This window comes from Pterocles gutturalis, unplaced genomic scaffold (genome assembly GCF_000699245.1).
Source record: "Pterocles gutturalis isolate BGI_N339 unplaced genomic scaffold, ASM69924v1 scaffold44800, whole genome shotgun sequence".
NCBI classification, from domain to species: domain Eukaryota; kingdom Metazoa; phylum Chordata; class Aves; order Pterocliformes; family Pteroclidae; genus Pterocles; species Pterocles gutturalis.
Window position 1 is genome coordinate 1 of NW_010139831.1, and position 10467 is coordinate 10467.

Consider the following 10467-nt stretch of genomic DNA (forward strand, 5'->3'; position numbering starts at 1 on the left):
GGAGCCGCCATGAGCAGCCCCTTCCCCACGCAGTGACCCCCCTTTGCTTTTATTGTTATTATTTATTTTTGGTTACCTGGAAGGCTACACCATGCCCCGCGAGCCAGGGAGCTGGGGGGCCTGGCAGGCTGAGGGTGAGGGGAGAAGCAAACCCCTGGGGGCTGCCCTGCGCCCGGCCCTGCCGGGGTTCTGCTGCTTAGGAGCTGTTTGGATATTCGGGAGCTTCTGAAAATGCAGCAGCTCCCTCTCGGTGGCTGAGCTGTGCCTGGTGAGCGTGGGGAGTGTGTGTGTGGGGGATGTGTGCTTGCTCTTGCAGCTGGAGTAGGAAACTTCCCTGGAATTTGTTCTTCTACCTGCAGGAAGCACAGGCTGCATTTGTCTCATCTGTTGTCTCTCATCTAGAGACGGTTGAATCCTAGTGACCCACTTTGGTCCTTGTGCCTTCTCAGAGTTTGATTTTCCAATTATAAGAGATGCTGAATTTAGTTTTTCTGTGTAACCTGAAACAACAGCACAAAACATAGTTCAGCTGTTAATGAATAACCAGGATGAAAGAGGAAGATGGGGTTTGCTTGGGAGACTGAAGAGGAGGTCTCTTTGTCTGTTTTTCAGACAAGAAGGAAAAAACACATGAACTGTCCTCGTCAACAATTGCAGAAGAGCCTGAGCCCGTTTCCTCTGTTCTGCAAGGAGATGACATCCAGGCACTTGCAATTAAGGTGGAAGACCTGGAGAAAGTATGTATTTTTACTGATAGAAACAGCTACCTGAACTGCCACCCTCCTTTCATTTTGTGTGTTTAACAGAAGGTGCTGTCCATTTACTTAAACTGAAACTCGCTTTTGGAGTTCAGTTCTCATTCCGTTTTGTCTGTCCTGCTTTTTCTGACTTGTTGGATCATCAGGTTCAGTTGCTAAAAGTAAAGGATTATCGATCGTTACACAATCTTTTCAAGTGGAAGATAAGTCATCTGCCTTTTCAAAGTTAATGTTTCCAACTTTCTGGTCTAATAAGATCTGTCAGTTGTTTGGTAACTATCACGGCGTCACTTCCAAAACTCGGGTCAAACTGTGTGAGCGGAAGCATTTGACACCAAGTGGCATAGCAGGAAATTATTGAGAAAATTATTTAAAACTCTCTTTTCCCTACCCAAGTTATAAAGCAGAGTCCAGAAAAGTAAGACAGTGACTAAGCTGCTATCTCTGCAGTCATGTAACGTGCCTCTTAGAGGAGAAACAGCCTGTACTGATATGACATCTCTGCATATCCTAGAAGGAATGAAGGTGAGTCAGGATGTACCTAATTGCGTTGTGGCTCTTTGTTTTCCGAAGCTCCATGCTCCACGCCTTCCCCATGATGCTGGCAGAATTCCAGTTAGGAAGAAATACTTGGTTCGAAAGTATCGACCCATAGAGACAAAGAAGGAGATGCACCTCCTCGTAGCATATCCTGATTTCCCAAAGGCACCCAGGGAACCACCGACTTTTTCTGGTAGGGTTAAACATCTCATCTTTGGGTTCTGGTTTTGCTAAGCCTAGCTTTAGTCACCTGGCTCTGAGGTTTTTTGGGGGTTTTTTTTGTGTGTGTGTTGTAGGACCAGGACTGTTTGGTGATGGCTGTGAAGAGATTCTCCCCCATCACATTTTGGGGAGCCTTCAGGAGTTCAAGATGGAAGCCTTGGCCAGAGGAAACACTCAGGTTGGTTTGTGAAGTTGCAAAAATGCTGCTGTGCGGCACTTTTTATAGCGGTGGAGTGCAGTGCCTATAGTACTTTTTGGTGCTTTCCAGCACCTATCAGGAACAGATCAGGCCTGGGGTGTGGTTTTCCCAGCCTTGTCATACTCTGGAGGAGGGCTTGCTTTCAGAGAAACTGCACCAGCAGGTTTTGAAGTCCTCTGTGCAAGAGGAGGTCATGGAGGGAAGAATTACTGAAGCTTCCTCTTCCATATGTGCTTCTGCTGATGGCATCAGGCTCACAAGGGAAGAGCTGGTGTTGCAGAAATGCTATTGCTCGAGTCTGATTACTCAGAAAAATCCTTCCACCGGTTCTGAGTATGTTCCTAGTGCCCCATTTTTGTTCCCCTCAGAGTGATTGGGTAAAAGTACTGTCAATCTGAAGAATTATTTTCTTCTCCTCTCTCCCATTCTCATGGTGGCAGTGTGTGCATGGAGAGATTAATTTAACATTTCCTTTCTCTTCAGATAGCAGATATTATTGAGGCTTCTCGTCAAGATATTACTGCAGGAGCTTTCAAAGAGGACCATGGAGGAGAGAAGAAGAAAAAGGTTCATCAGACCCCACCAGCAGAGCACAAAGCTCTCCAGAACTGGCACCATAATATGGCAGTCAGGAAAAAGCAGGAGAAATACCTAGGAGGTCAGAAAGCCTCGTTCCATTACATTCTCAGTGCAGGTGGGGGAGTTTGATGGCACCACAACAAACTCTAAAGGTCATAGCCGACCGGGGTTAATCCTGTTGCCATTGCAGTCTACTTCCATGTTCTCAGAGCTCCTCATGCTGCTAGGGCTAGTGGCCGTGGGTGTTGTGGGGAGGGGAGCTGATGGTGCTGCCTGGGGGAAGGAGAGGGGATTTGGTGGGGGACTGTAAGGAGGTTACATGTGAACAATAGTAGTGGTAAAGGGTGTGCTCAGAAGTGCAGCACCAATGATTTGACGTTCCTTCTTTACAGGAATTCTTCAGAGGCCAGAGAGTGAATTGCTGATGAACACCTCAGAGGATTACAGGCAAATCCAGGAAGAACGTGACCTCATTGACCGAGCTCTCCATGCCCTGCTTCCTGGAAAGGTGAGAGCCCCACTTCCTCTGCATCCCGATTGCTCTGTTCTTGTGAAAGAGCTAAGTAAGACACTGCTGTTATGAGTAACACCTCTGAAGACCTGTCATTAGATACTTATCAAAGCCACTCTGAGTCCTTCAGCGTAGTGTGCAAGCAGAGCTTTCAGTGATTTCAAAAATAAAAACGTGAACTGTGCTATCCATACTCACCAGAGGAAAGTGATGGTGTGCTTTGGCTCCTTGCTAACAAACTGCTGTAGATGGGCAAGTGCCATTTTTTGATTGTCACCAAAGAATGTCACACACCTATCAGGAAGTGGCATGGGGACATGCTGCAATTGCTGTTCCAGGGACAGAAAGGCCTGATAGCTTCAGGCTCAAATTTTAGTGATTGCCATGGAGAAAAGGGTATGGGTAAATCAGGAGGATTATGGGAGTATCCTGTGTTAAAATTATTTTTTGACATTTATAGCACTATCAAAGAAATTGCATTTGTGTGAAGCATTGTTTTAATATCACTCAACCTTCATGTAGCACTAGATAGAATAAAGTTCTTCTTTTGTCTTTGATAGCAGCCTGATAGAAATTTTGGCTTGCTCTGTGGAAAGTGGTAATTTATAGATTTTTAGAATAGCTGTATAAGCAGTTAGACCCCTTCTTCTTTTTAGCTTCTAATCCCTGTGAAAATATCAGGCAGCCGTACGCCTCTGAAAGCGTCAGCAAGAGCCTTGTTTTCTGCCCTAGGGCTACCGAAGAGGAAGCGAGTTTTGGAGCCAGCCTGAGCGTATTGGAGATGAACTCACTGGTCTGACGATGACACTGACTCAGACAGAACGTGGCTACCCAGAGCCAGTCACTCATGTGGGGAAACCCCGCACTGTCCGGATGGAAACGGGTAAGGGAACGTCGCAGAGAGGTGGTTCCACAGAAATGGGGTAGAAGTGTGGAGGGAGCAGCAGAATTAAATGGTGACTCCTGCGAGTACAGAGGCTCACATTATAGTTGTCCCTTCTGACAGCTGCAGCAGAACCTACTTCCCAGTCATGTGTTGGGCCTCCTCTTTAAAACACCATGAGACCAAAGTTTGTCAGAACGTGAAATCAGCAGGCATGTGGGGATGGAGCCAGTGAGTTCTTGTGTGGGTATTTCCACAGGTCTGAAGCCTCCAAAGAGGATCCCTTTCCAGCTAACCTGGGATAAGAGTCTTTTCCTGAAACATCGACGTCAGGAACTAAAATCTGTGCTACAGGAGCTAGATTTTTATAAACCGGTAAGACTAGAGGAGCAAGGACATTCTTTGCATCTCTTGTCTCTTGTCAGATGCTGTAGAGTAGCATAAAATTGCCAAGAACTGGAACTGAAAAAGCATCAGGAATCTAAAACTGAGCCCCACAGTACTTTTCTTGGAATTTCCCACATTTCCAAAGGGCCACACCCATGAAAGAGCTGTCTAGCCTGCCTAAGTGTTGCATGGAGTGGTCTAGGAGCCTCGGAATAGGACTCCAAACCAGCAGCATGCAGCTGCGAAGACCTAGGCAATAAAAACCCAGCCAAATACTGGTGTAGGACTTTGATTTAGTACCTCAGGGCAGAAGGATGGCACTTTTACCCATGTGGAAGACACGGATCTGAAATAATCTGAAGGCAGGTAGCTCCTCCTCAGAACAAACCTCACCTTTTTCTTTGTAAAACGTGGCTCTGGGGATGAGAAATGTGTGTGAAGGGGACTTCTCCTATCCATGAAGCTTTTGCAGCGGGGAGTGCAGTCATCTAGGATTCTTGGGAGACCCTGAACTGGTTCCTTCCTGTGTCTCCTAAACATTCATTGGATACCTCTAAAAACCATCATAGGGGCAAGATGTTTCAGCTTCACTTTACTTGACTCCGTTGGTACATTTGTCTGGTATTTTAACTTCCCTTCTATATAAAGAGAGTAATTGTGGGTTGATTGTTTTTCTATATGTCCAGGATCTGGATGGACTGGAGGTGATTGGTAAAGGGCAGCCTTTCACATCTGTCTCGACAGAGCCTTTTCCACGTTCCACCACTTCTGAACAATCTGAGACCCTGTAAGTTTTAGTTCATGGCAGAAATAAAGAATTTTGGGTATGTGCCACAAGTCCTTAGCTGTTCTTATCCAGAACAGAGAGGAATCTCCACTGGGGCAAAATAAAAGGCATATTCTAATATTATAATCACCAGATTTAGGAATTAAGCAGTTCCTTTGTGCCTTGGGGCCTTGTGCCTAAGGAGCAAGAATCAGAGAAAAGCTTTTTGAGGCCCTTCCTCCAGTCTTCCCTCTGTGTGGCTCCAGAGCTTCCATTAGGCAGGGTGGGGATTCTGCTCTAAAGGACCTCCATCTGGTTGTCTTTTTCCAGCCTTACACTTCCATCATTAATTTGCCTTTTTTTGGTGTCCTGTCCATCTGTAACAGGCACAACCCGAGGACCTCTTCTTATTCAGTCTTGGCCTTCCTTAGGCAGGCATCATTTAATATTCTGGCTGGCCTGTCCTTGGTGGTGACGAGTGGCTGTCTGGAGTTTACCACATCTGCAGGGCTCTGACCCTAAGGAGATGATGTGGAAGAGCATTAGTGGGGATTATTTCTTCTAGGGTCTTGTAAATCACCCCTGGTTCTCCCCTCTCTGAAAGTGAATTTCACTCCACGAAAACACTGACTCTTATTTCTTTAGCAGTGACTCCTCAAGGGACAACCCCAGTGTGGTTCCAGAAGCAGTACGGGGTCCATCTTTAAATTTCTGTGGTCAGCCAGCTCGTTGGATCAACTGCACCACTTCTTGCAGGGTAATTGTGCGCTTTTTATTGTTTAGTCAAGCTAAGCCTGCTTGAGTTCCCAAGTCACAGCTGTACAATGATTGTCACTCCTAGGCCAGAGAATGGGGATTTATTCTGAGCATAATCGATTATCCCTACGTTTGCTCTGGACAGATCTGGAAGCAGAAGGGCTTGCTCTGTCTGTGGTGTGAAGCTCAGCTTCCCAGGCTCGCTCTCTATAGTGGCCACTTTGCTGGACATGCCTTACGAGTTCTCCTACCATGGCTCAACCCCGTATTTGGGATATGACTTCAGGCAAGATAAATCCTGCCAGATCGAGTAGAAGTTGTTATCTTTGTTTTTTTCCTCTTCCTTGTAGGATGACATTGGCATTGCTGCCCGGCTCACCTTTGAGACTTTGGCTGGTGAGAAAGCAGAAAGCTCCCTGACGGTGAGCAACGATGGCACAACTGCCATCTGGTATAACTGGATGAGGCTTCCCCAGCAGATTCCCTCCCAAGAAACCGAGAGGAAGAGGATGCCGTGTTTTTACTTTGATACCAGGCCAGGTATGAGAGCTGCTGATTAATGAAACCTTTGTATAGAGACCAGAGAGCACACATTCAGGAGTTCTCTGAGCTGCTGAGTGTGACAAATGGCAGAGCAAGCCTGTTGGGTGATTCTCCCTAGGAAGCCACCCTGGGCATCAGAGCTGACTCACACGAAAGAGCTGTGCGAAGCGCATCCCTTCTGTGGGACTTAAAGGAAAGGAGGTGGCTCCTGCTCTGAGTGTAAATGGGCGGAATATTGAGAAGTGAATCATTTTCTGATGGCGAACTGGGTATAATCTGCCACAGAGAATACTGAGCTTGCTGTTAAAGGAACGTGCAGTGGAAGTAACACCAGTTCAGTAACCTGGTGACTGGGAGTAAATCTGGAAGGAGGAAAATAGCTGGATGAAGTGTGATAACCAGCTAAGCTTGGGGAAGGAGTCTTATGCAGAAATAAGGACACTCAGGGTGGGGTTGGAAAAGGGTCAAGTTAACCAGGTGGTTTCTCACAGACCGATGCATTTTCTCTCTTATTTCAGGTGTAATTTTGCCTAGAGAAACTAGGAAGTTTTCCTTTCTTTTCAAGTCAGAGAGAGCAGGCATTTTCAGCGAGGCCTGGGAATTCAGGACACATCCTCTGTTATTAGGAGGAGCTCTGCTGCAGGTGACCCTTTGGGGAATTGCTGTGTATGAAGATAAATTGGCTGACCTCAGAGAGAAACTGGAGGTAACCAAGCGTGTAACTGGGTAACTGTGAGCTTTGTACTTAATATGCAAATAGAGAATAAGGGTGGGAGTGGATGACATGGTATTTTTATTGCTGTGTAATTAGGGCTGAGAGCCAGATGATTATTTATTTACAGACGTTTGTACATATACTTGAGCAGGTTTGCTAAATGGAAGAACTCTGTAGCCCATTGTAATGCTGTAAATAAAGACGTGATTGTGTCTCCTAAACTGTTCACATTGGTCCTTTAGAGAATGAATTTTCTGTTGGTAATTAATTTTGTTAGTTACTTAGTGGGTTGGGATCATGTGTCGTACACTGTGATATCAGCTAAGGTATAAATTGAAAATTATACTACGCTTTGAAAAGTATCGTTTGGGGGAGGATTTGTAGGGTTTATTTGAAAAGCTGTTGTAAGTATTGCTCTGCTTAGCGGGGTTTGCAGTTATTCTTGTCCTTGTAAGCCTGTACAATGTGTACATATGGTTACTAGCGTGGGTGTGATTTTGTTTGCGTGTCTGCGTATGGAACGGGGACTCACACATGTTCTGCTTGTTGTGGTGCCTCAGAGTGACCTGGGTGCTCGAGAAGGTGCTACTATAGTAGAAGAGATTCTGAACGAACTTCTTGCCCGAATTCGGACCCCAGAGCGCACCCCATCTCCTGTGGATGCCTATGTCACAGAGGAAGAGTTGTTCCACCGGAAGAACCCCAAGGTGATGTTTGCTATTTGATGGGCTACGCAACTGATACAGCGGGGACGGAAGACCCATGGGGCTGGTACATCCCTGGGTTTCTGGAGGCTGGCACAGTCTGCCATGGTGGCTTTAATTGTTAGGTTTGTAGAGGAAAGGCAGAGCTCGTTTCACTATTTACCTTTTCCCCATTATCGCAGTTGCATTATCAGCATGGAGTGGTAAAGCAGCTGCATGAACTGTGGAGACAGCATGTGACTGTTCCTTCAGCCTTTGAGGAGAAAGTGCCCTCGGGCGAGAACAGCACTGCGGAGGACACACAGTGCCAGGAGAGTGCCTCGGAGGGTCTCCGCTCTCAGAGCAGCAGTGCAGAGGTCACAGGCTGGAAGAACACACTTCAGGAGGCTCAGAGTCAAATGACAAACCTGGAGGAGGAAGAACCAGGCTCCACCAGATGGAACCTCTCCTTCGAGGACTTTAAGGAGGTGGTCATCCCTGTTCCGTCTAGTGCTGTGACAAGCTGATGGTGTTTTTGTTTTCCCTGCAAATAGCCCAGCCTACCCCAGTGTGAGCCCACCCGAAGGTCTGCTTCCAATGTGCTGTGGGTTAGGGATAATTTATGATGTGTGTCACAGAGAAGCGCTTCAGCTCTGCTGACCACACCCTCAGTGCTCTTGGAAAGAGATTCCCAAGGGAGACTTTGAGGGCTGTTGTGTGAAGAAGAAAAGAGAACCACACAATGTAATAGATAATTTAAGCTCATCCCCCCCATTAGCTTTCTGTCATCCCAGGACTGAATGCAGGGGGCAATCCTACAGCCTCCTGGGGCTTCCCCAAGGGCTTCTCCTTGGAGAGTCCTTCCTATTCATCAGAGCACTCGAGGGATGCTCCTGACAGGCTGTGGATAAAGTACAGACCTCCCTAGATTAGCAAGAGTGGTTTGGGTTCTGTCAGCAGAGTTTTTCTGTAGTGCTCTCTTGGAAACCTCTCTGCTGCTTTTAGAACCGATCTTTACTTCGAGGCCTTCTAGCTTGCTGGAATCCCTGTTATCCAGCAAACCTGGGAAGCTGCAAAGGGGCTTACTGGGAATCTGATTGGGGGGGTCTGGGATTGCTCCCCCAATCTTGGGTTGTGTGTGCACCTTGGCCAAATCACAGATGTATGGGAGGCCACATCTGGGTGTGTAAGTACCCAGTGCAGCCTGGTTTCAGACTGGTGTCCAGGGAGAGAGCCCTGGTGTGCTCCCTTGAGCTCAAGAGTCCACAGACTGGGAACGAAGACTGGGAAGAAGCGCGCACTTCATGAACCCTGTGTGTTCTCTCACATCAGGCTATAAAGTCAATCCCCAACGAGGAGCAGCGAGAAGCAGCACTGACCCAGCTCAATAAGGCAGCGCTGGAGCTGTGTGTTGAACAGAGGCCAGCTCAGTCAGACCTTTTGTATCAAACCTGGTGCGTTACCTTTGCAAGATAAAGCTTGTAAATGCATGGTGTGATCAACAGCCTTAGCAGGCTCTGTTTCAAGCGTTGTGATTCAGAGTGCAAATAATTATATGAGGTCTAGAAGTTGTCTTTACACTGTGGGTTTTTTTAATAGATTAATTGTAGCAGCTGTCTAGGACCCAAATGCCATTACTTTTTCAGGAGATAAGTTTAGAATATTAAATTAATGTCATTTTGGGGAGTATACAAGATTATTTCTGGTGAGATTATTCTAGTCTATATTAATGAAACATTTGGGTAATTTTCTGTACCATTTAACTTAGGTAACTGTATCCTCCCTCATACAGTCTCTCTGTTCTTTACTCAGGCTTTCAGACTGTAAACATATGAACAGCTTCTAATTGCTTCTAAATTAGAAGGGTGCAGGTTCCTTTCGGCAGAGACAGAGAGCAGGTCGATGCTGATTTACCACCACGCGTCATGCTGAAGAGCAGGAGACCTAGTTTCACAGTAATATTTATGGGTCCATATGAGCCCATTGGTTTGCAAACCATTGAAATCTCAGAGGGCTCAGACATGAGGAAAGTACTTCAGCATCCCTCTGCACAGGTTTTTAGATGGTGGGTGCTATTTTATTGGTTTGGTTGGACAGAACAGCTCCCAGCTGTAAGGTGCCTTCACTCCTGAGCACAAGGTAAAGCAAGATGGCTGTTGCTGTACTTGTCTCCCTTCTGATTCTGACACTTTTCTCAGTCTCCAGCTGTGGCGTGAAACAATTGATGGTCTGGTGAGTCACTCTCTGAGGCTGAGATCCCTGCTTGGCTTGCCGGAGAAGGACACCTATGTCGACGTTGTTCCAGAGGAAGCAGGTAAATGGTAGTTTGAGCACAGCAACTGGCCTGTTGGAAATCCAGAAAACGTGCTGAATTTCAAGTGGAATGGCAACTTCAGCAGTTTCCCCTCAAAGCTTTTATGACAAAGTGCATCAGAAAAAAAAAGGCAGGTTGTGTGATACTAATTGCGATCTGTGGTTTGGTGTCATTAAAAAACCACCACACAAATAAGGCTTTTAATGTAGTTAGATGTAGCCATGGTTTTCACCCAGACTAACCCAGAAAACCCTGTCTCACTATCAGCTGTTTTACAGGCTTGTTCTGATACAGGTCTGTGACGTCTTTGTTCCTTATTTAAACAATGTGCTCGTCAAGTATTGTTTTTCAGAGCAGTACAGCTCAGATTATTAAAAAAAGGAAAATACATTGCAAAAGTAATATACTTCCACCCGTGAGTGTGGTGGGCTTGTCTTCTGGATGTGAAAATGTTGCTTTTGGGTAACTGAAATTCTTTCTTTTGTAGTGGAAGTAAAGCAGCCTGTAAAAGGAGGAAGGGAAGACAGAGTAACCACTAGAAAAGAAGAGAGAAGGTCATTTGATGGTAGAGATAAGGAAGGCAAAAAAAGAACAACAAAGACAGCAGGGAA

The 10467-nt window shown here is 46.2% G+C and overlaps 1 protein-coding gene across 1 annotated transcript in view; it reads left to right on the forward strand.

Annotated features, from left to right (window-relative positions):
• Window positions 1-612: 612 nt before the first annotated feature.
• MYCBPAP (MYCBP associated protein) overlaps window positions 613-10467 on the forward strand; it is a gene marked incomplete at its 5' end in the record, with an annotated part of 13679 nt that continues 3824 nt past the window's right edge. Inside the window, 16 exon segments of the mRNA XM_010083452.1 lie at window positions 613-737; window positions 1332-1504; window positions 1506-1698; window positions 2203-2377; window positions 2691-2806; window positions 3542-3692; window positions 3952-4067; window positions 4766-4866; window positions 5491-5602; window positions 5952-6141; window positions 6663-6850; window positions 7420-7566; window positions 7746-8030; window positions 8875-8996; window positions 9741-9856; window positions 10344-10467. Coding sequence (XP_010081754.1) covers window positions 613-737; window positions 1332-1504; window positions 1506-1698; window positions 2203-2377; window positions 2691-2806; window positions 3542-3692; window positions 3952-4067; window positions 4766-4866; window positions 5491-5602; window positions 5952-6141; window positions 6663-6850; window positions 7420-7566; window positions 7746-8030; window positions 8875-8996; window positions 9741-9856; window positions 10344-10467 — 2434 coding nt within the window.